Genomic DNA, 26,715 nt, shown 5'->3' on the forward strand with positions numbered 1-26,715 from the left:
AAAATTTTCCCTCCAAGGAGATAATTATTACAACGCAAGCCATATTTGCCCTGTCTGAATATGTAACAATGCAGATTACACACTTTACAACTTTTTACTTATTTATGTACTGGTTCTTAAAGCACAAACAAGGTATTTAACTAATTAAATGTCTAATGTCTAAGAATAATAATAAAAAACATACCTTTTTGGTTTTAACAGTAGAATGACAGCAGTCTCCACCATCGTAGTTGCAAAACGCTCGGTTGTTGATGGCATCGCAGTAATTATCACCAATGAACGGCTGGTGGAAAACAGATAAAAACTGCTTAATAACATGAATTAACTAAATATATAAACACCAATAACATCAGTGATGAACATAATGTTATATAAATAAACTCTTCATTTGGTATGCCACAAATAATTATCTGTTCCACCTCCCCATCAATAAAATTAACTTTCTTCTAAGAAAGAAAGAAAGCAAGAAAGAAAGAAATAAAGAAAGAAAGAAAAAGAAAGAAAGAAAAAGACAGTCATTCACACTTGCATACATCCACAACTGTGTAAAAATAGACACACAGACTTGAGTCTGTTGCAATTATGTTGCCCTGGAAAAATTGAGTTAGTATTCCCGGGCTTGTGGATGGTGGAGGCCGCTTTTAATGGGGAAACTGAAGCCCTATTAAACTTATATGTGTCTCCCTTGGGAGTTACTACACATTTCCATCTTGACAGGCACAAAAGGTTGCCCAACACACCTGTGACCTTTTCCAGTTTGGAATCATCTCTCTGGCCCAACCCAAAAGCTTTCAGGGGGCTGCTAATTAACACCCATTGAAACTGGGTCAGGATGAGTTGGGTTCAAAAGTCTGCAGCTCTGACCCGAATAAAAAATGGACTGGTCATATCACTGCGACATTAGAGCAAGACTTGTTATAAATGAGAGTGAGGTGCAGATTAATCGCACATCTTCATACTGAGCTGGAGAACACTTTCAGAGTAGCAGTGCAGTCTTTGGCAAGTAAAGTCAAACAAATATGTAGAAATTTCGGTTCACTCTTTTCAATGGCAAATTATTTTTCAATAGCTCTTTCAGCAAGAAGACAAAGTAGCTGTTTTTTTTATTTTTTTATTCTCACTCAGTGATTTGAGGAAGTTGGGAACATGATACCCTCTAAATGAGGTTTCCAGGTTCTTCTAAAATGCAAAAAGAAAACAAATTGCCCTCAAAAACAAAGGTGGTAACAAATCCCTCTTGTCTGTTTTTGTTGGCCCTGTTAAACCTGACTCAGATTAGACTAGACTGGCCCAAAGAGAAAAGGAGAGGAAGACACTATAAGCACAGCATGTTTATTTATGTATTAGACTTCAAAGAGCGTGAGAAGATGGCAGAAACAACTGTTCAAGGCCAGGCTCCAGAGAACAGACCTCCGTGACTGTATAGAGCTTAAAGCTGTGGCTGGGAGATTACCTTGAAATAACTAACATGGGCATAATGTTGTTGTCATGCAAACTTACAACAGAGTTCAGCTATGGCGAACAGACAATTAATTGAATAATTAAAATAAATAAATGAAAAACAAATACATATAATAACAAATAGAAACATACTAATTAAATGATAAAAATAAATACAAATATTGAAAATAAACAATAATAAACAATAATATCTTAATAAAATTAAATAATAATAAAAAAACGATGTAGAAAAAAGTGAGGTAGGTCTTACCTCACATCCCTTTATGCAATGGAGAGCCTCTGGGTTAGGGTACCACTTGAGTCCCATGGTGCATACAATATTCTGTAGAAGAGAAAATTACGGAATAACGTTTCAGATCCATTAGTTACGTTAGAGTGAATTAACTACACAAAAAACACCCAATGTGGAGATAATATTTTACAACAAGATGGCAAGAGCTAGATGGCAGCCTAAAGAACAACTAATAAACTAGACTAATTATCAGTGAGTGATTTTCTTTGTCCTTTGTTCTTTGATTAACAGTAATAAACCAGATGGCAGCAGACTTATTAGGCTGCTGTCACTTTAAGACCTAATGCACGGATCCAATATGCTGTTACACAGTTTTCTTTCTCAACTGTTTACATTCACTTAAGACATAACCGACTGTGTTTACGAGCATATTTTGACATAATTTTGTTTGTATTTGTCTGTTCAAGTGCAAGAAGACACGAAAGAGAACTGAATTCAGTATTTATGCACTATATGAGAGGTGGCTTTTTGTGTGCGCGGAAAACAGTGTGCGAGTGCCGAATGGAGTTCTCTTTGCGTCTTCTTGCACTTTAATGGTTTAAAACCACATTAAAATGCACACACAGGCATCGACAAGCATCAACATTTTTATTTTATAACAAGTATACGATTCCTGACCTTAAGTATCTGATTCCAGAATTAGTTACTTACATGTCAGACCTCCATGTCTCCAAATCTCTACATTTTAATGTACATCTATTGGATTTTATCTAATGTACAAGTTTTTGAAAAGAAAAGTAACAGCACAGCTTCCTTTAAAAAGCCTCATGATTTGAGGTATCACGGATGTCTATAGCATGTTCAGGATGAGTTACGCGCTAAGGTTCAGTACACTGGGTCAGGGGTTTGTTCAAATTCTTAGCAAGAATCAATAATAAGCCTTCAGGCTGGCAAGGATTTCAGTTTGAATGTGGAGAACCTTTGCTCTGTTTGTTGACAGATTTCTTTGCCTAACACACAGAACACAAACAAATAAAATCCTCTATGAGCCCAGTGTTCCGGCCGGGGGTGATGCTTAAATCAGCTCGGAATCAATGAAAGAGCTCGGCTTGAAGGATTACAGTCTTAAGAGTTTGGCTAAGTAGGGGACTCATTAAACTCCATGAGTGCTACCCAGCTCCCACTCCTGCTGAGGAGAGCGAAAGGGAGGCGGCGGACCCCGGCAGCTCAGCCTCCTGGGTCAGCACAGGTAGAGAGGATGTTTGGAGAGGTGAAATGACGTGGTCTGGGGGAACTCCAGATGCAATGAGGAATGGAAAGGGTGAGCGTAAACAGAACATTTCCAAGAAAGCAAGCGTTCGCCCTGCTGGCCAACTGTGGCCATCCACACACACATACACACGCTTAGTATTCAGTGTCACACCAAAGACCCAAGCAGCTTGTTTACTCAAGGCTTAATTTAAACCGTCTGCTCCTGAACTTGTGCTTGTTTTTATAGTTTCTCCACAGGCCCAAGCTACATGAGTGCTACCTGCCTTTTATTAAATAGACTTTGTATCAGAGACTGCTTTTAATTTTTTCAGGCCTTTCATATTTTCTGTTCTATATGGTCAATGCAATATTTCCTGATGGCTCTCAAGCTTGCACCCCAATATACATAAAGTGAAATCAAAGAGCAAATTTGGTGTGACCTCATTTCAAACAAAATCTGGCCAAATCTTAGTTCGTTTGGAGTTCAAACCGCTTGCCAAAGCGACATTTCCAGAAAAGTTTGCTTCGGCTGGTAAACACCTTTGAAGCACCATTGGTCTGTGGCAATTACGCTATAGGTAGGTGTGTTCTGAGGCTCCACCTTCTTTGACGTGGAAAACTTCTCCGGTTAATTTCTTCTGTTCAGTCAGATGCAAATAAAAACATTAACACACTGGAATGCTGACATGTTTAATTCTGTAAAGCTGCTTGCATGAAAGCAACCTATTGTATAAAGTGCTAAATAAATAAACGTGACAACTTGACTGGAGTGGCAAATTGCAGAGCTCCATGATCAGGTACTTTCTTAACTGTTGTTTTCCCAATAAGGAAAACAGCACATATTAACATATTCATTTCTAAATGCATATTATATTATATTATATTATATTATATTATATTATATTATATTATATTATATTATATTATATTATATTATATTATATTATATTATATTATATTCATACAGCTGCTGAGGTTATTCAAACTTATTTTTACGCCTAAGTGAAGAATGAAAAAGAACTTTGCCATGAGTATATCAGTGCCGTTAGGAGGACGAGATGTGTACATACAGCAGGATTTTATTTCAAGTCTCATAAAAAAAATATTACAATTGATGGAAATAAACTGCTCAGGTTCGATCTCCATCAAATTCCATGAATAAACTCAAAAGACCTTGTCGGGTCAATCCCCCTGCAAGGCTGATTTATCCTCAAGAAAACCTATAATGTGGAGGATTAGGCCTGGAGGAAGCTATAGCAGCGCTCTCGGATGTGAGCGGTAAATTTGTTTGTGCTTCCTAAAGCTCCACTACAGCTTAAACAATCAAGTAAAGAACCACATGGCACAGACCACATCGACAAAGAATGAAAAGCATGACCACAGCAAAGAACGTCCACTATAGTACAAAGGAGGAAATGCAAATATGGAATGAATAATCCAGACAACCTCATAACCACTGGCGGGCATGACGTCACCCAAAAATGTCATTCAGTAGTCCATATATAAATGAATGACATAGTAAACGCGGAAATGGATATTCCTTGAGACCTGTCTGGCCTCTGTGACCCTAGCCGCAGCTATTGATATACTGTCGTATGAAATCACTAGTTTCCACAAAGATATAGAAAAATAAGCCACACTTTTGACTCTTTCCATGAGTTTCAACGAGTCGCAAGCTGTTTTGTGGTCGCCGTCTGTCAGTAGGACACAAAGCAAAGACCTTACTGTTGAGATAAAATCACTTCTTTCTCATCGTACAGACTCGGAGGACTGTGAGAGCAAGTGTTGGTGAAAGAAAAGACCCATTCAAATGTTACAACCCACGGCCATCTGGAATATGACAATGGTTTTAACAGTCACCATGTCGTAAAGGTTAAGCATTTTTTGGTCACCACTGACCACAGTTTAAGGTGTGGAGAATAATATTTGGTTTGCCTGTTCATCATACTCATTGTTTACTCCAGGTCTAGTCTGCAATGCTCTCAGGAAATCAGTAAAGGAAATATGCGTTATTACTGTCCGAAAGCTTTTGTTTGTCTCTACTACATATTTTGTGACAAAAGCTTCCTGAGGGGAAGTGCCCGAGTATTAGCGATGTCCAAACACATAAATGCAGTCACATGGTCATGCTGTTATTGTACAGACGGATATTTGTTTGTGAGTCTGACAATTATTTGCTTTGGAGCAGAATCTCCATCTTTTATTTCTTCCTCCTTTTTCCAGTCATGCTGTATTGAAGAAATCAGGTTATGCGGGTCAGGTAACAGAAATCAGGTAACATGCTTCAGTTACAAAACCTAGGGAAACTTTTATATTATTATATTCTAATTGTTTGACTTCCTAAAACACCAGTGTGAATGTACTGTAATGTAGACTGAGATATTATATCACAACTAAAAAGAGGGTTGAGTCCCTTTAAGGTTCAGGTACAAGTCAATTCACCATAATAAATAATAGATCACTATTATAGCATAAAGCACTGTTTATTTTATTTTACTATAATTGTATTTTATTTCATAAAATGTGGATCTGCATTGAAAAGGGCCCTTTCATTTGCAGAGGGACATTTTCTGTATAATGATTTGCTATGATAAAAATACATATGCACTACAACAAATGTGGAAGGAAAATGGCTAAAAAACTATTATCATATTGCAAAGAATTAATATTATTGCAAATAATTAATCTTTTAGTTAGATTAATCTTTAGTTTTTATATATTATTTATATATTTAGAATCAAACAAACAATATAATTAATGTTCACTGTAATAAAAATAGTTATTAAAGATTAAAAAATATTATTGTACAACCTCCCAGTAGGTGGCAATATGCACTAAGAATGTAAATCACCATTAAACCAAAGAAGAAGAAATTAGAAATATGGTGATTTCTGGATATGGCACTCTGTTGAGAATGTTTTGTGTGTTCACTGTGAACACTCTGAGTTGACTGAACTTAACTCCCGGCCATGTTTTTGGAACCGATAACCAATAAAGTAAGAAAGATTTGGGTTAATCAACTGAGAGCTCAGGGTTTATATTATAAGTTAGCCCTGCTTTCTGGAATACCCCCTTGCATTCTGAGGCACAGGGAAAAGGGCAAATGTCACCACTGTAAATGAGCATGTGTGTGTGGTCCAGTCTATTTCAGTTAGGTAAACATAATGATGAATTGGATTTTATAACAGCATGGAGCAATTTATCATCCCCATTTTTGTTGTTAATGATCAATCTGAGCATTAATCTCAAAGCTTTAAGTAACAACTGCCAACTACGCTGGTATGCTTACATATTAAGGTGTTTATTTTGACTACTTTTAGTGTTAGTTAGAACCCTGCACTGACCTTTCACACAGCGGATTATTTCTGAGAAGTTACGTTATAATCGTGTGTTAAACCGCACTGCATGGTATTCTATAATGTTACTGAATTACAGACATGTTTGAAGCTTCAGCCTCTATTATGACCAGGTCTCAAACATTTACCAATCATATACAGTGTAACATTAATAAAAAATATGGCAAAGTTTGAAATCTGAGATAAAACTAAGAAGAGAAAACATTTATAATAGTTAAGTAAAGTGAGCCCACCCAAATCTTACAACGTCTGTGCTCGCACCTTAACTTTGGGTGGGTTCCACCAGTGGTCTTTCATCACAGCTGCAACGCTCATGTTGCTGGGCAAGAGGACCACACGGTTAATTTCAGCGCTGCAGGTCACCTCACACTCCTTTCCTGATGGGCATCACAAAGATGTGTTATTTATCAAAACAAACCTTCAAATTCTGCAGATGTCTATCCCATTTTATTCAGGCACACCACCCTTTTAAGTTTGGGGTCTTGAAAAATACAGTATATTATAAATATTACAATTTAAAACAACTGTCTTTCAATTTAATATATTTTAAAATATAGTTTATTTCTGTGATGGCAACGCTGAATTTTCAGCAGCCATTACTCATGTCTTCAGTGTCACATGATCCTTCAGAAATCATTCTAATAGGCTGAATTGTTGTTCAAGAAACATTTCTTATTGTTATTGATGCTGAAAACAGTTACGCTGCTTAATATTTTTGGGGAAACCGTGAAACATTTTACATACAGAGATGCACAGAAATCTTTTGTAACATTATAAATGTCTTTACTGTCACTTTTGATAATTTTAATGCACCCTTGCTGAATAAAAGTATTACTTTCACAAAAAATTTTTTACTGACCCCAAACTTTTGAACAGTGCTGTATAGCTAGCTACAAATATGTGGACATAACTTGCTCATATTCTCTACAAACCCAAGACAGTAGCTGACCTGAATGATGAAATTGACTATATGAGAATGCAGTTTATGTTAATGGCTATTTTACATTGAATACATATTTAGTAAAAGCTAAGTTATTACAAAATCAGCTCTCCCCTAGACTATGTGACAGACGGGTTTAACTAAATCATTTTCTGATTCAGAGACAAGAGAATGTGAAAATACATATGAAATCAATCAGTGGCCCTTGTGGCAATTTTGAGAATGCAGTGCATTTGTGTGTGCAATGTCTGTTTTGGGCCTAAGAAGTGAAAAGCAGAAAGGCAGAGACCTATGGCGTGTCCATCCTTGCAGCTGAGAATGATATTTGGGCTGAGATTCTGCGGGAGGGAACACTGGCCTGTCAGGTTGGGGCAGAGACGGAAAGAGCCGGTCCAATTCCCGTCCTTTCTGCATCGGATTACATTGGTGGAAAGACCCTGTAGCAAAGACCAACATTTCTATTAATCATCATAAAGGAAGCTCACTAACCATCACAACAAACATATGTGGTTTCATGAAAGGGTGAAGGCCAAGGATAGGCATGACCTTACGGTTTTGTTTGTCCAAGTATTAGAAGCTGTGAAACTGACGAATGAAACAAAGCAAATGTAAGATCTGTCAGTCTAGCAGTCATGCTGCTGATGAACAGCCAGAGGGACGACACAGAAATATTGCAATGCTTAAAAGTGATTGATAGGGTGTGCATGATGAATGGAAGGTGCCGCAGACAGTAATGGGAGGTGATGGACTGAGACGTCGACGGAAGAGAAGAGAAAACGAGGAGAAGAGAGAGAGAGCACGACAGACCTGCTTGCAGCGGCTGTGCTGTCTCACCGTGTGGTTAGCCCTGTTGCAGTCGATCCAGCAGTCGCTGTTGAACTGAAAGCCGTTTGTGCACTTGTAGGTACCGTGGAAAATGGGAGGAGGTGGCTCACATGTGACTGCCACACACTCACCCGACTGCCAGGTTCCATCCTCCGTACACTGACGCTTAAATGCACGTCTGTGGTAAGTCACAGGCACTGACCTGCGACACATTCATTAACACAAAGATGCATAGATTCAGCAGAATTCCGCGCCATATATTTTGAAAGTGTTTTAGCTGGAATACACTACAAAAATTTTGTCCAGATTTTTGCCACCATTAGCAGTCTGGAGGAGTCAGCGCTAGTTGCAGAAAGTCATAGCCAGTCTGTAGATGATGGGCACATGTTTCTGCAAGAGTTTGTTGTGTTCGGAAGACTTGAAAGTCTGGTAGTGTGTGACAGTGTTATATTAGGATCACTGAGATACTATTAGAGTTTTTTATTATTATTTTGAATTTGTTTTTATTTTTATATCTTCTGTTTTCATGTTAATTTTAGTAGTATGTTTTTGAGATTTTTATTAGTTTATGTTTCTTTTAAATATGCCCAGTTTTTCTCTGTCAAGTCAAGTCACCAGGTCACCTTCATTTATATAGCGCTTTTAAAAATATGGATTGTTTCAAAGCAGCTTTACAGTGATAATAGGAAATTACCGTAACAGATTGTTTAGGCTTTACAACAGCTCTAGGATAAAGTTATTGTCCAGCTAAAGTTAGTTTTGATTGATTGATTCACTTCCATTGCGAAGATCATTAGTTATTAAATTAGGGGCCGCTAACACAACACCGTTATAACAGGAAAACCCTTAAGTTTGTGCCTGGTGTCTCGAGAACGCACTCCCTGAAATAGGTTAGAAGGTGCAAACGATTATCCGTTATCTCTGCGCAAACCTCAAAAACGCAAACCCGCAACAACGCAGACGTCGCGTCGCGCACATGCGCATTACGTGTTCAGTCTAAAGGTATGCGCGTTTGAATATATATGTGCGCAGGCGTGTAGTCCTTCTTTACAAATAAACTACTTGTCTGGCCTTAAAAATGTATAATACAGATTTTTTTTTACTTTTTTTTTACTATTCACTAAGTCGGCAAGTGTATGATGCCTACCCCCGGTTTCACAGACAAGAATTAAGCCATATTCCAGATTAAATACATGTTTGAGCTGTTTTGAAAGCAACTTGGACTGACATATCTTAAAATATGTCAGTGTCATTGTGTTTTCCCCCTAAGGTATGTTTATAAAAGCTACTGTGATGTCCTAATTGAACTAAGGTCCAATCTTAACTTAATCTAAGCCCTGTCTGTGAAACCAGGCCCTAGTGTTTTAAAATCTGTTCAGATTTTAAAAGTCGTAGTGCAGGGTTCCTCAAATCTTGCCCTGGAAGGCCAATGCACTGCAGAGTTTAGCTACAACCCTGATCAAACTCACCTAGGTAAGCTAATCAAGTTCATCAGGGTCACTAGAAAATTGCAGGTAGGTGAGTTTGATCAGGGTTTGAGCTAAACTCTGCAGGGCAGTGGCCCTCCAAGACCGGATTTGAGAAACCCTGTTGTAGCGTATTCCAGCCATAAAACAGCTTTTATTAATTGACTGTTCTCAGAATGAAAGGTTCATGGACCACCCACAGGCTGTTCATTGACTGTCTGATGAATACTGCACATAAAACTGGCAAGCATTTAGACAAGAAAAATTACACACATGACAAGCTCAAATCTGATTGGCTGCCTTTCCACTAGTGGAAGTCACGGTCCACAGGATTTGATCGGTCAAACATAACTATATTCCTGGACAGACTAAGTAAATATCCATCCATCCATCCATCCATCCATCCATCCATCCATCCATCCATCCATCCATCCATCCATCCATCCATCCATCCTTCCATCCTTCCATCCTTCCATCCATCCATCTTTCCATCTTTCCATCTTTCCATTCATTCATTCATTCATTCATTCATTCATTCATCTTCCAAACATCTTATCCTATTTAGTGTCGCAGGCCATAAATATCCAAAGTAAAATATTTAATGACTGTATGTTGCACTCTTTTCCGAATTAAATATTTGGTATTTATTACTTTTGAACGGACAGAAAGTCACTAATTTTTCTGAGTAAAATGGCATGTAAAAACCAAACTAACTATGGTTGGTTTCTTTACACGTTGATAACACACTCGCTTCCTGTCTAAATGGGTTGTTTTTGTCCAGAATAATCTTAATTTGACATTTAAAGTGGACCAGATTTATGACTATAGTCTAATATTTGGCTAAACGTGGCTATGTGAGAAACTGACCAACAGAGTAAATGGCTACAAATGTATCCAAGCTTTCAAACAATTGATACAGCCCTGAGTATTCAATTGCCACAACATGATTAACTAAATCTGCAATGCAATGAAGTTAATGGTAACACTTAACGGTAAAGTTATATTTGTTAACATTAGTTAACTACATTAGTTAACATGAACTAACAATGAAAAGTACTTCTAAAGTAATCTTAGTTAATGTTAATTTTAACATTTACTGATACATAATTAAAATGAGTTTTAGCATTTAAGTTTTATCTGTTAATATTACTTAATGGACTTGAACTAACATGAACTAACAATGAATAGTTAACTAATGTTAACAACGATTACAAAATACAGTCACAAATGTATTGCTCATTGTTAATGTGAGTTTATGCATTAAATTATGTAATGAAATGGGACCTTATTGGAAACGTTAGTAAGTTATTTAATGTAAGTCATAATTATGCATCCAAGTTGGTTTAGTGGTCTCTCACCTTTTAGGCTTGTCTATGTGGGGCACATGGTAGCCAGGCTTGCATTTGTACTTGCAGAAAGACCCAACTTTGAGGCCTGTTGCATTGCAGCGTTTGGTTTGCAGGACAGCGTTGGGTACAGGAGGAGGGATCGGACAGCGCAGCTCACACAGAGCTTCGGGGAAAGACCACATGCCATCCTCCATACACGTCAGCACGTTATTACTGCCTGCGGAGATGAAAGGACAAAGGCACAGTGACTTGTGAAGATCCAAAGTGAACCTACTTCAATTTGATGTCATATACAGCACTGTTATTTTCAATGTGTATTGGGTTTTTTTTGTGGGGGGTTGGTGTCAAAACCACATTTGGCATTTTACACAGCTGACCTCTCAATCCCTAGGGCTTTTTGATTTAGGACCTGTCATGGTCTACCTACCCACAAGCTGAGCTGGCTCCCGGCACTGAAAAGTGCACTTCTTGCCGTAGGTGGTACCCTCAGAGAACTCAAAGACAGCCGGGTGCACATGATACTTGTCAGGCCGCCCGCAGTCCACAGGTTCACAGGTCACCTGCTTGTTCCATTTCCCATCCGCACAGGTGAGGGTCACCGTGGATTCAGACTGTTTAGAAGAAAAGCCATTAAGGCAAGAGTTTAGACATGGGAAAAGAACATTTTGTTTTCTCTGTTACTTCACTGCAACCGCAACAATCCGTCAGACCAGACCATATCAAATAATACACATCTGTTTCAATAACAATTTACAAACTATACAGAGACAAAATAATACAGCTAAATTAAATATATTTATGTATCTCTTGGTAATAGAAAGCAGTGGGAAGTTAACAGTCTGAGTTGGTGATAATAAATAGCTCAGGTATAGCATATAAAGCTGTCAGAACTGAAGGCAGGGTGAGTCAGAGGTCATTTCTGCTGTTTTACTAAGTCATGTCAGACCTGTGTGATGTCTGCAAATACATCTGTGCTAGTAGCAGAGCCACGAACCACACACATCCCGGACCACCATAAGAACAAAACCATTATACTTAAAGGGCCGCGTTCTGTTACAGAAAATTCTGTCGATCACTGCCATGACATAACGTGACTTTTTGAATGTTTCATTAGTAATTTCAAACTGATTTTCTGTCGAAAAAATACTGAGTGCGTCCAAGTGCGCCAAGCCCAGTGCCATGAAAATGAGACTGACGAATCAGATCCTTGTTTTCACATGAGAGTGAAGTTACAAATCGTCATGAATTCATGATTGATCATTCACTTACGGTAAATTACAATAACCTTTGTGCTGAGTGCTAACATTTATAACATTCCAGCTGGTGTTTTTTAGGTAATGTTAGTAGTAGTAGTAGTAGTATTTCCCGCTCCTGTTCATCCGCTAGCAATTTTATTTGATCTATTACAAACAGGATAGATTAATTTATTCCAGCATGGGAAATGAACCAGCCATTCTGCATAGAGAGTTTGACTTTCCTCTAACCAAAATAGACACCACATATTTCAAAAGGTGCATGAGAACATGCAAAAAATTATGCACAATTAGAAAGCGGGAGTCTTTCTTACTTATTCTCCTTTTCTCTGTAGTGGCAATTCCACTGTATCTCCTCTTACTATTTCCAAATGCAGTCCAACAATGAAAACTAGTCTGCCTATAGTTTATTTGGACTATTTGGTTATTCTTCTCTCTTGAGTAACATGAGGGGACATTTACTGACCTATTATTGACTCAATACGTAAATCACTGCTTTTATTAACACAAAACGGTGCCTGCAAACAACCAACGAATCAAACTTTACTGTGTACAAAGCAGAAATAACAGTCGTGAATTTGTCACCAGGAGTAAAACACTGTTTTCTTCTATTAGCTCCTCAATGAATCTTCAAATGTGTGAACCACAGAGAAGGGTTTATGCTTTTATGGCACGACAGACTTTTCACAGCCAAAAATATTATTGCCATCTAACATGTGGGTTATAAGTGTGTTGTACTTTTTGTGTGTGGTATTAAGTATGTTTTAATGAAAAAAGTGATGCTTAACATAAACCATACCCAGCGGATTGGACACAGGCTGTACGTGGGTATAGAGTCCAGACTGTTTCAGTGAAGCACAGAGTTAAACATGCACTTCTCCACTGAGTTTTCCTTTTGTTTATGACAAGTGATGAAAGCTGGTTGGTTTAAAAAAAAAAAAAAAAAGATGTCAGCTATGTTTATTGAAACAATTTCTGTGAAGCCAAACAGTTTTTGCTGGCAAGGCACATATTATTGTGGCAAATGCTCTTTAACTTGCATCCACAAAACAAAACATCAAGATGTATGAACAGCGTTTTATTGTGACCCAGGCCACTTTTCTTCTCTCGTCTCCTTTCTCTTTATTTGAAATTGCAGATTTAAATGGGCTGGAATGTGGTGAGCTTATCTAATGTTCTGTACCCTCTCAGGAAATGTACCAGCACCTAAAACTGAGCAAAGCAGCGGGAAGCATTTGAAATGCAATCCAGACACAGTTACAAAACACTTTTTGCCCCCTTCTTTCCCTCTTCCTTTTTTTTGCACTGAAGCTCTTATTGAAAACAGCTCACCATGGAAGTGTGAGTCTTGAATATTTGAGGTGAATATCTGAAAAACAAAACAAAACAAAACAAAACAAAACAAAACAACAAGGGGGGGGGGGGGGGGGGGGATAAAAAAAAAGATAAAAAACAAAGCTAAAGTTAGCAAAACAATAAAACTAAGCAAATCAAAACAAAACAAAGAAAAACAAAGACTAAATTAAACTAAGCAAAGCTAAAGTTAAACTAAGCAAACCAAAAAGAAAAACAAGAACAAATAAAAGACAAAAACAAAACTAAATTAAAATAAATTAAGCGAAGCAAAAGCTAAAATTAAACTAAGCAAAATAAAGTAAAACAAAAACAAAACTCAAAAAAATGAAGCAGAAGCAAAAGCTAAAAGTAAAAAACTAAGTAAAAAGAATAAAAACAAAAAATGAAGCAGAAGCAAAAGATAAAAGTAAAAAAGCAGGCAAAGCAAAGCAAAACAGTTAGTAAGTAAAAACTTAAACAATAAAAAACAAACAAACTAAATAAAATACAGAAAAACTAAAACAAAAACTAAACAAGACAAAAGACAAAAAAGGACAAAACTAAATGAAGTGAAGCAAAAGCTAACAAATCAAAATAAATGATAACAGAACAACTGTTTATAAAAAAAGGTCTCCATTTCAATTCTTCATGTGAAGGCAGCAGTGTAATAAAATACTTTTTTTTTTTTTTTTACCTCATATCACTGGCTTAATAAAATCCCAAACAGATCAGCAGTCACAATCTACTCAACATCTCCCCCTAGGGTCAGAGAGGCTGCCGTCTATGTCATAATGCCATAGAGCATGTTAGTGCACATACCTGCCTTCTTTATAAAACCTGTGAGTGGCTACAGAAGTACATAAAAGCGTCATCTAATTTTCCCTGCCCAGACATCGCTGGCTCTCTCAAAGCCATTTCAAAGCTCAATAGCAGTTTAGACACAAGGTTTATTAACCGACACTGACTGCATTACAGGAGCAGTAAAAGAGATGACCACAGTCGCAGGGACTTTGTGGGACGAAAAGGAAAACATAAGCTGTTGTGGTTGAACTGAAGAAACACACACATGCAGGGGGCTGTTTAAATGCCCACCTGTACGGCGTATAATCCGTGTCACATGCACAAACGAAAACACACAAAAACACGTTGCTCCTGCTTGAAGTTATATCACGACAGGCCGTTCTGGTTTACATAGGGGAAGGGGACTGCCGTCACATTGGGGGGTGGCAAGTTGCGGAGGGGGGTGTCTGCGTGCGGAGTTTCCTTCTTTTAAAACTTTACAGCTGCTGATTCCTCCTCCACTGAGTATTTAACTACCACTGACTACTGTGCCTAATTCAACACAGATGCCTCTGTTGGCTTTTCTTCTACACCCCTGCCCCATCCTGTGTTTCTCTCTCCACGTGCGCACACACACGAATGCATAGTACACACGTAAGCAAACACGCTCGGAACACACATACGCACAAACACGCAGAAGGGGTAAAGCAAACCTCAAACTCTCCATTTCCCTTTGCACTGTTGAAATGTTGTTTGCCTAACAGTGATTTCAGGACATGCTCTGCTTTCAATAACACCTTGGCAAAAACAAGGGGCCATGAAATTAACACAAAGACATGACACTGTAGTGGTGGTTGTTGCTGTAGTTATCTGCTCACAAAACTGTCCTCCATTCATGATGGGTTGCTAGATCTTAACCCTCGATGCTTGGCTTGGCTCACAATCTTATAAACACATCTATCTCTGTCTGTCTGTCTTTTCTTTTCTTTTTTTCAATAGGACCATACTGGCATCCTCTCAATGATGTTACGGTAACAGGTTAATGATGAAATGGCTAATTTGTCTCTGACTAAAGCCTTTAGGAACACATATTATGAGCTCCCTGGAGATGACTGATAAGGGGTAATGACTGTGCTGGGATCAGCACTTTTGCTCTGTAAAGGTACGAGGGCTCCCTTGCCTTGTCGTCATCATCTCTCTAGCTCACACGCAAGCTTAATATGGTCACATTTTGAAGGGTAAACACTGAAACTGTCATGACACAATTTTCTTAATGACCATTTACTATTAGACATTATTTCATATGCACACCCACACAGTATGTCCAGATATTATTATTCTTTCTTTCTTTCTTTCTTTCTTTCTTTCTTGCACTGAAAATAGTTTCAAAGAAGCCAAAGCAGGATAAACTGTTGGTTGTCTATGAAATCAGCACTCCTGGAACACTGCTCAGTCAATCTGATATAAAAACTGAATCTAAAATGTAAATAAGAATACTCTTTAAAAGGGAAAATAAAAATAAGAATAAAGAATATATATTTGACTGAAAGAGACTAAATTGAGAATTACTATATATATAATTTTTTTTGTACATATCTATGTTTCCTTTGTATTTTTTAGTGTGTGGGGATAAACATATGTAGTACAATTGTAAATAATGTATTAAGATAGTGGAGAAGGGGTAGGATTAAATAGCGTATGCATCTTCCTACTCCTTTTCGGACATGTACAAGTTAATTTTTTAAGTCTTTGTCCATTAGCTTTTATTGTAGTATTTTTATATGTTCAAAATAAAGCCATTCATTCATTCATTCATTCATTCATTCATTCATTCATTCATTCATTCATTCATTCATTCATATACTATACACTGTTTTAATCTTCTAAAAATACATGTGATGAATATTATTATTATTATTAATTATAAAAAATCTGGATAAATTAAACAGCTAATGTTTTTTTTTTTTTTAGCACTGAATGTTTGTCACATATACAGGTCCACGAAGAAGACTAGGATGAGATTAGCTAGTAAACAGCACAATAACTTTATTAAACCAATCAAAAAGAGAATAATCCAACATGAGTAGTTGGAGTAGCACAAACAACACCAGACAAAGAACTGAGGAACCTGAAGGACTTAAGGCGAGACACTACAGGTGAATAGGGTAAAATAAAAAAATAATAGATATCACCATGAAACTTCCTCAGTTGATTACTTACACAAGTATATATAAAAAAAAGTATTACAAGTTTTAGAAATTTGTATGTTTAATTATGCAAATTAGGCATTATCTAATTAAATATGCACATATATTTTCGGTAGATAGATCTGAACATGTGATAAAGCCAGGTGCAAAATTATTTTTTCATTTTGTTTACACACAAGATGAAAATAAAAAAATCAGAGGGATTTCAGGATATATGCTTTCATTACCTAGGAAATCAAAATATACGGTCCATAGCCTTAAAAAAATTGATTTTCGCCTTTTTTTTAATTAAAATGTCACATAAATCATGCCAGGAATGATTTATTAACAAATCCCTCTGAAAATATCTTCAGAATACTGCTAAGTGTATAACTGGAAAGTTTGGTGTACACAGGTGCTACATAGGCTGAGATGTTTGTACTGGAGAATGACAAAAAACTCATTTTGAGAAAACGGCAGTTAAAGATTTAAATAGCTCTAAATGAGAAATCTTCGTTAGCTTTAAATCCCCCTTTGGACATTCACGATTGGTTACTGATAGAAAGGAAATGCCCATATTTGGGTTACATAGCATTGTGTGTGCAGGATTCTCAGAGCTTTACAACGATACCGGTCATGACAGACTTCAGTAAACAGACGAATCTCGGCGTGTCGCGTTGGAATACTAACTTCCTGGTAAATTCGGGAGAAACTTACTGCCGCAAGTGAACAAAATGTAATAAAATAAACATCTTAATGTATATTTTCAACATTTTCTTTATAGCAGCTTGAAAGAACACATATTGAAGGAGTAAACTAGCCCAAAATCTCAAAACTGACCACTGCATGAAAACTCGATGTTTTTGCCTGCTGTGTCTCGCCTTAAATACACATGCTAATGAACTAAGAGGCCAACAGGTGTGATCTAATTACTAACACAATGAATCACCATAGCAACAAATGATGAGTGGGAAGTTTGGGAACACAAGACAAAGGAAGCAGGAAAACAAAGAGAAGCAAACTAAGAGTCATTGAAAACTAAACAAAAACCAAGACACAATAAAAACGTGACATTGTTGGTACAATTTTTAGTGCAACATATCTAAAATTTTTGACCTATAAATGTATATATTTATATCTATAAGTATTGTAAGCTAGAATAATCAATCAAACTATACCATTACTGCAGAAAAGCATCAAATCAGTGTTGTTTTCATTAACTAAAACAACTAAATATAAAAAAAAAAAAAAAAAAATTAAGCTGAAATAAAAAATATAAATATTAGATGAAAAACGTCTCAGACGACTATAACCCCGGTTCCCTGAGAAGGGAAATGAGATGTCGCATCTGGAGTCGACGCTATGGGAACACCCTCAGAGTGATCGGTGTCTGAACACGTGTACTAAACACACCAATCTATTGGCCAATGGCAGTCTATGATGTCATGAGCGGATTGCCCTCGAGTACAAGAGGGTGTCTGCAAAATATCTCATCAACTCTTTTGTCTGAAGCAGACATGCAGGCAACCTGATGCATGGCAACGAGATGCTGTGTCTTGATTAGAGCCCGACCGATATGGGTTTTTTGGGGCCGATGCGGATACCGATATTCGGGAGTAAAAAAAGCCCAATATCGATATATCAGCTGATATTATTTATGTGTATATTATAATACAGTAGCAATATTATTTGTGTGTATATTATAGTACAGTACCAGTCAAAAGTTTGGACACACTTTCCCATGTGTACAAACGTTTGACTGGTACTGTATATAGAACACACAGTATACATAAATATAATATAATATATATATATATATATATATATATATATATATATATATATATATATATATATATATATAAACACATGTTTTGCAATGATCACTCAAATGTGGTGATCAAACACTTGAGCTGTAACCAAACTAGTTTGCATTGCATGTTCTATTCTATATTATATTCTAAACACTGTTGCATAATCTTCACTAATGACTTTGTCTTTTAATTTAGTCATGTTATATAAAAAATAACTTGTATCAATAAATATATCAAAAGTGTCACTGGCAAAACCTTATTATCTTCTATTATTAGTCTTAATTCCTCTAGTCTCTACCAGTGGAGGAAGAACTCAGATCTTTTTACAGAAGTAAAAGTAATAATACCACAATGAAAACGTGTTTAATTACATATGTACAGTACTTTTATACTATTTTAAATAAGTAGTCAGCAAAATGTACTAAACGTGAAACTAGGCTACTCTTTATGCAAAATGGCCCTATATAAAGTGTTATAATTCTATCAATTATTAGAACATTGCTTGATGTTGTAACGTAGCGTTATAGCAGAGCCCGTCTACGGAGACCCTGTCCACTCCCTATTAAGCCCTATTGTACCGAATTTTGGTTGTAGTACCACCAGAGTTCCACTGGGGGCGCTCGCCATGAGTGCAAAATGAATGGGAGTCAATGGGGCTAGACGGCTAAATTAGTCTCTTTCACCCGATTGCCGTTGAGAAATCTCAGATGTGATTGTAGATTTTGCAAGTTCAACATGGGTTTTAGGTCGAAAGTTGAATGAATGAGTACTTATGTCGTTTTGATTTCTTACAGGTTGAGTTGTTGTTGCCCATAACACGCTAGCATTCTGCTAATGACGTCAGCATTTTGACGTCATTGACATTTTGAAAGACTTTTTTAAAGCAAATAAGTGACTCTAAAAAATCTAACACCCAGCAATGTGTAATTTCTTTGCATCTCCTTTCGAATACAACATTCAAATTACTAGACAAAAACTTATATCCTGAGAAAAGTGGATTTTGAGGGGTATACCGCCATTGACCTCCATTCATTCTGCACTCGTCCTGTGAGCGCCCTCATATGGAATCAGAGTGGAACTGCAACCAGTTCAGAAGCCGGAAGTGTAGTGAGAGTGAAACTTCTCGCCATATTAGACATTCTCTGGTTATAGGCAGAATGGGCTTTAACACTGTGTCTACACCGGACGCGGCCATTGTTGCTCGCGTTGTAACATCTGTTTACCCTAGACGCGGAAAAGTGTCTGTTACAAAGCAGAACGAGGCATCAGTTTACTGTCGGAGATTTGTCGCTCGCGTCGCGCCGTATCCAGTGTAGACCACATCACTGATTATAATGGGTTCAACTGTCTTTTGTTGCATTGCGCCGCTCGCGTCCGGTGTCTTGTTCAGGCAGCAGCAGACAAGCGGTGTTTTAATGGTAAGCTGCTTACTAGTACCAGTGCGGTCTATTGAATGGTGATTTAACGCTACGTTGTCACCTGGTGAGACGCAATGTTATACAGGAAATAAACAATGTCCCTGTCTTTTACTCTCACAACAAGCTTATCATACTCGTTTGCTACATTAGCTAGCTAGCCATGTTTCATACCTTGTCAGTGGAGTTGAAGCTAATGTGTGCGCATCTTACACCGTGTCTAAGGTAGAGACCTCATTACTGAAGTGAAAGGGTTGGCTGGTGTCACTACAGTGACATGGGTCGCCATTAGCAAACAATGGATCGTGCTCTGCTGGACAAACTACGTAATTACACAATTTACAAGCATTTTATCTGCTTAAATGTTCTGTAAAAAAAAAAAAATATCATATCTGCGGCATATCTGCCATATGCCGATATATATCTGCGACAGGTGCAGATCAGCCAATAAAAATCGGTCGGGCTCTAGTCTTGATCCCCTTCTTAGGGAGCCAGGGTTACAGTTGTAACCTGAGACATTCCCTTTCGAAGTGGAACTTTGACGCAGCGTCTGGAGTTGATGCTATGGGGAACAAATATCCACTTCACCATGCTGAGGAGGTGCCTGCCTCACTAGGCTGAGTATGCAAACCATAGTGGGCATTAAAATAATTTGACACTACAGGTCAATCAGATATAGTCAATGCGCATCAACCCACAGGCGCAAAATTGCGAGTCATACACCTTATTTATACTGCACATGTCTGCGGTGCATTATGGCTCCGATGAGGTTTTGTTGCGGTGCCATCTCAGACCAGGAGCATTTCAGAAGCGAAGCAACTGGATTCGTGAGACCATGAGATTTGCCTGTCTGACGTTGTTTTTCTTCATTTTTTTGTGTTTTTTTCTTCATTTTTTGGGTTCTACCATGGTAAAGTTGGCTAAATGGTTATGTTTGTCCTGTTTAATTGTTTTTATTGTTATGTTTATTGCCATTTCCTACTTTGTTGTTGATACACTTAAAACTCCAGTTCAGTTATGAACAACAAGGATAAAAGATTTGTAGCTGTGTTTTAGTCTTTTAAAATACATCCTCAGATATCTTTTATCTATATTTCACATACAGTGCCTGTGTGGCTTGGATGCGGCGTCCGTCAAAAATAGACCATCCACCTATCTTTAGCCAAGCAGCGGGGAGAGCCGCTTCTGGGCTGCTTCTGAAACGTGCTTCTGTTATAAACACAAGAATTGACTAGAGCGGTCACGATCAGCTCTGGTGGCCGCGTTGGAGCTGTAATGCGCCACAGACGTGTGCAGTGTAAATAAGGGGATAGACTGCTTAGTGAAGCCACTCCCTAAGTTTTATTTTCTCTATTAGCATCAGCAAAATTCAGCTTCCATGCACTATTGAAAGGGAAGTCCCGGCCTTATAACCTTCCTCCCTCCCTCGCAGGGCAGGTAAAACCGAAATATACCATGAGCAGAGCTCTAACACTTATTCAAAGGGACTACTCGACTACAACCTTTGATTTACCACTACTTCTCAGGGGAAGAAAAAGGCTCTCACTTCATCAAAAGGGATGAGAATACATGAGGTGCATAGAGGAAGGGCTCTTGCCACTTCAACTCAATCCCCAAGGAAACTGCAGGGGAGCTAAATCTCTACTTATGTACCATAAAGCCGAAACACTGTCCAAGTTGTCTCGTGGACCTGCTCAGAGACCTACAAGCACTAATTGAGCAACTGCTGTCATAAAAAGCCAGGAGTCCATAGGCTGACTGCCCAAACTTGCCAGGTCCTCTAAGCATAGGTCGACTAGAATCGTGAGCAATACCCGTAGGGGAGTATAAAGGCCCGGGTATACTTCATCTTCCATGTTTTACTCCGTCTTGTGCACAGTTGAGCATGCAATCATTTCAAAGTATACTGCTTTGGCTGTGAGAGCGGAAAGACGAGTTCGGCGCATACACATTAACTAGTGGACGAGGTGTGCAGACGTCCATGGACCGTCCTGATGACGAAAATTACGTCACACGGACAGTTAGCGGACCGTCGCGGAACGCGGGCGGCCGACGTACACTTTGGGCTTAAAGTCCTACCTCAGGACCCAACCATTGTTGTGGAGGAACAGATGGAACTGGATTAATAAAAATTCTGTTTATCCTGCTCTAGTATATCGCCAGAGCAGCGCAATGACAGCGAGCATGATTCTAAGAGGCTTTCAAACTTCAGTAACAGTTTTTAACTTTTTTTTTTAATGCTGCTCTACCAAGGGGGAGCCAATCCTTACTACAATTTAAGGAAGGAGAAAAATGAGAGCAATACAACATTGTATCCTCACTATTCTTAATACCCAGGCTCAATACCCCAAGGAGGCCGCAGGGGGAGCCATGCCCTGCTTAAATGGAAATGGAAATTGTTTTATTTGAAACAGGGACAATGCACAAATAAACATTAAACTTGTTAATCAAGAGAATATGTCTTGGGCCAGGTTATAGCAACAATTGCTAATTTCCACCTGTAGTCCCTGATAACGATAAAGACCCCAGATAACTGGGGGAGAGCAGCTCATACCCTGCCTATAGTAAAGGCAATATACCTAAAGAACACCCTCCCAAAGGGAAGCGAATTCCCTTCTTAAAGCTACAACTAATGGAGAGGGAGATAAATGAAGTCATGCGAGTTACCCTTCCTAGATCCATTCTTCCTGCTCTACCCTAAGGGGTAAGAAAGGGAGGCTCCTAACTAGCCTACAGACTACAACCTTACAACTGCTGCCCTACAAGGGGAAGCCTAAGGGAAACAACGGTACAGCATTTAATAGTATGCCTACAACTCTATCACCACTCTATCACAAAACCCAGAGGGGACCACAGGGGAGCTTATATTTTACTTTAAGACCCCAAAATGACTGGGGGAGAATAGCTCAATGCTGACATCAGTAAATAACCTCTATCTAGGTCCAACATATGCCTACTTAAGTTCTTATAATAAAAAAAAAGAAATAAAAAAAAAAGAAACCTGAATACTATGAGTTCATCAATATGGTTCCGTTCATCCAACTACAATCTAAGGGGTGTTTCAAGAACAGACAAGGAAGGGAGTCTACAAGGAGCCAAAGCCTTATCAATTAGCCACCAGGCAACATCCTTCCAATTGCTGCTGATACAAGGGGAAGCCTACTCCTTACTCTTCCGTGGGAAAGGAGGGTGAATAAGCACAGGGCCTCAAATCGTTTGCCCAATTCACTTCGGCTAACAACCATGAACCAAGGTGAAGACTGCATTCCCATTTTTTAATAAGTAAAGAGGGAGATACAATCAGGCAGAAGCACACCAGTAAATAGATCTTGACCCAGGCTTAACCCTACAGGAACTACAGGGGAGTTAGGACTCTTCAAAGCCTTTTCAGAACCTTACTCACGCTCATTTGGCAACTAAATGTGAGTAGAGCATTTCCCAAGAGAGATACTCTTCCTTCCAGACCAAAAAATTAATAGGGAGGAGAGATAAATAAGATTCAAGGAGTAAGGTGCCTTAGTCTCATTTATCTTGCTCTTACTCTAAAGGTAGGGCCATATGCTACACTGACTGTGGAAGGCATATTGAAAGCAGGGCATGTAAAGGTGTGCCCAAGCTAACATCACCTAAGGCCTCTGAAGAGGAAGCTTCTACAGAGCACCACCAGCCTGGCCTGCTGCCACAAATGTCTTCCATACAAGCCACGCGGTGGTTTGGCACAGCTTTGAGGGCAAGGCTGGAGCCTTAAGTGAAGATGGCTAACTCAACCCTGGAAAGGAAAGGTACGAGCCAAGTATGGTTTCTTCCAAGACTTTTCTACCTCAGTATGAAGGTCTGACGCCAGCAACATGCTTTCTGCATGATCAGAAGAACCCACTGAGCGAGCTTCTAAATCAAGAAGATCGCTTGAACTTGCCTAACGAGATTGGTAAATATTCACTACTTCCCCGAATTCCTCAGCCAGCTCAAATTGCAACCCTTTTTTACCGTGAACTTGTCACAGTGGGCACATCCAGCTCCCTCAAAAGCTGCATGTGCGTGCTTCGGGTAGAGACAGATAACACAAAGCTTGTGTGAGTCCTCTGGTGTAAGGTAGCGACTTAGATCCACGTGTTCAAAACTATACCAGGCTAATTTTCATCTGTAGTCCCTGGCAGGTTGATGGTAAAGAAAAATCCACAAGTCCATAAAACATTAAAAAAAATCATGTAAAAACACATTCCAGCAAACATAAGCATAATCAGAGCTTAAATACAAAATGACTTTAAATATAAGACATAAACAAGATACTAATCCAGATTATGAGGAAATTATTGATTATCCAGTAACCACGTTTTATCAATGCAGAAAAAGAAGTAAAAGATGTAGAATTTCTTAATTCTATAGGTATAGTATTCCAGTTATGTGCAACTCTATAAGAAAAGTCTGACTGCCCAAAAGCACTTCTTCTATATGGTATTAAACAATCCACTCTAGTAGTGGCTCTAGTAGATTAGTTATAGTTTAGGAACACTTTAAATATCTTGCATTTAAATTATACAATGATCATACTATCCTTACTAATAGTGATATTAAACACATAGGCTTAATATTAAGAAATATACATTGTGCAATAAAGAAGAACTCCGAATCAAGTTTAATTTTAATATTTATATAAGTCTCAAGCAATATGTCAGTATATATATTAAAGGCACACTATGCGGTTTCCGTTTTTCTCAAACAGCGACCCCTAGAGTCGCTGTGGAGTACTTGTATTTAACGTTACTGACGTAAATACCACTCATGCAGAGCCGTCTCTGCACTCTTCCGACCGCGCTTTCTTCATTTTCTTCGGCAACTCTGCCATGATTCACGTCTGAAATGTGTGCTAGTGTCTTCCATAGAGGCTGCTTCATATATTGTTGATGTATGTGACGTCATGCCGTAAAGCAAGTCTTGATTCTCGCGAGATTTGTCAGGGTGCCACCTCTCAAACTTGCATTGCTGGTTTTGCCAGCGGCGTCCCCCCCCCCGCTTTGCTATCGGGATGATTCGCCCTACGAGTTTGTTTACCATCAAAATGATTTCGAAGCTGTTATATTAAGGTACAGATCTTGCACAGTGTGCCTTTAATGGGTTTGTAGTATACTTAGTATGAAATAAATGTAGGCCTATTTTAAATACATTTTGGCATAGGTTTTTTTCCCACTAGGGTAGACTCTGCATCCATTGCCTCTAACATGTTTTCTCACCGTCACACTTAAAGGGATACTCCACTTTAAAATGAAAATTCTGTCATCATATACTCACCCTCATGTTGTTTCAAACCTGTATGAATTTCTTTCTTCTGCTGAACAGAAAGGAAGATATTTAGAAGAATGTCAGTAACCAGACAGTTTCTGGTCTCATTGACTTCCATAGTAGGAAAAAAATATACTATGGAAGTCAATGAGACCAGACACTGTCTGGTTACTGATATTCTTCTAAATATCTTCCTTTCTGTTCAGCAGAGGAAAGAAATTCATAAAGGATTGAAACAACATGAGGGTGAGTATATGATGACAGAATTTTCATTTTAAAGCAGAACTCGGCAACTCTAGCGAACTCTAGTCACTTCTTCCCTGATTTTTCCTTTTGTTGTCGCATGTTTTCCCCACGAGCTCCCCCCACAGCTGTGGTGGGCGTATATTTCACAACACGGTCATAAAAAACTCACTTGCGGCGGCCTCCTCCCCCTCTCTACCGCTGCTCATGTGCGTTTGTTTTGATCGGAGCAAGCCAACTGTATCGTGTGGAGCTATGTCTACCGAGGTGCGTAATCTGGTAATACATCATACATGCGTGTGTTTATGTCGAATTGCCGTAAAGCAATTTGTGTTTCGCGCTCGTTCTCGTTTCTCACGAGACTTCCAATTTCTATCTTGCCGGGACGGTAGTCCCCAAGTTGCAAGGTTGGTTTTCCGCCTGGGAACGCTGGGGGGAGTGGGGAAAGTCACCAATATCACCAGAACAGGTTGTTTAACCATCCAAATGATTTCTAGACAGTTTTATTAAGTTAAAAAAGTTACCAAGTTCTGCTTTAAAGTGGAGTATCCTTTAACTGGGAAACTCATAAGAAAATCCAAAGTTACCAAAACTCATAATTACAAGTTGTGCTGATGTTCATGTGCATTTTAACTCAAATACAATTTTAGATACTGCTGGTAGGATACTAATTGGTCTATAATTGCTAATAGCCATGTGATCACCTGATTTGAACACTGGTGTAATTATTGCAGTTTTCCAAGCACTTGGAAACACTCAATTTATAGACCAATTAAAAAAAAATTAAAAGGGAGGAATGAATGCTTCTTTATAGGTTTTAAAAAACATTGTATCCATCCCATATACATCCTTTGCTCTTGAATTATTAAGAAATGAAATAATCATATGTACTTTAGAATTAGTCAGTTCTCTAAAATTCAAAATAGGAGCATTAAAATGTATAGGTGTAACTAAATCATTTAAACCAGGTACTTTATGAATCAAAGACTTATAACCTATAAAATAATAATTATTAAATGCTTCTGCAACTTGTCAAATGCTTGACACTGGTCAAGCTGAGGGCGTTCCCCATAGCGTGGAAGTTCCACTTAGAAAGGAAACTTAAAAAACGTAATTGAAAATGGGAAATGTTGTTTTGGCAACTAACTGAAACATTTTTTTAAGTACTAAAATTACTAAAACTGAAATAAAAATAAATGAAAGCTAAATAGAAATATTTTAAAAATATATATGGGGTGGGATTATGGGTGCATTTTAAATAGATAAGTGATGGAGAAAGGAGTGCAATGTTGTTTCAGAACTCTGTTTTTCTTTTTCTTTTATAGTGTAGTGTTGTAAATGTAGCACTACTACAGTTCCTGTAACAGCCATGGCCATCTTTATGGAAACTATCCCCTCTTACCTTACATAACCGGACTAGACATTTCCCCAATGGCCCCTGAAGCCCCCAGCCCTGGACCCCAATGTGCACCGCTGTTAAATAAGCTGAGCCCTCCCAAAAGCAGAGAAAAACTGCCTGCTGCCTTTCC

At 38.3% G+C, this 26,715-nt stretch overlaps 1 protein-coding gene across 1 annotated transcript in view; it reads right to left on the reverse strand.

The window, feature by feature from the left end:
* pappab (pregnancy-associated plasma protein A, pappalysin 1b) overlaps positions 1-26,715 on the reverse strand; it is a gene marked incomplete at its 5' end in the record, with an annotated part of 107,818 nt that overhangs the window by 15,555 nt on the left and 65,548 nt on the right. The window contains 7 exons of the mRNA XM_084413222.1: positions 185-283; positions 1,712-1,783; positions 6,562-6,677; positions 7,530-7,677; positions 8,075-8,267; positions 10,890-11,093; positions 11,304-11,491. Of these exons, the coding sequence (XP_084269348.1) occupies positions 185-283; positions 1,712-1,783; positions 6,562-6,677; positions 7,530-7,677; positions 8,075-8,267; positions 10,890-11,093; positions 11,304-11,491 (1,020 nt within the window). The remainder of the gene's footprint in view (positions 1-184; positions 284-1,711; positions 1,784-6,561; positions 6,678-7,529; positions 7,678-8,074; positions 8,268-10,889; positions 11,094-11,303; positions 11,492-26,715) is intronic.

This window comes from Rutilus rutilus (assembly GCF_951802725.1).
Source record: "Rutilus rutilus genome assembly, chromosome: 7".
NCBI lineage: Eukaryota > Metazoa > Chordata > Actinopteri > Cypriniformes > Leuciscidae > Rutilus > Rutilus rutilus.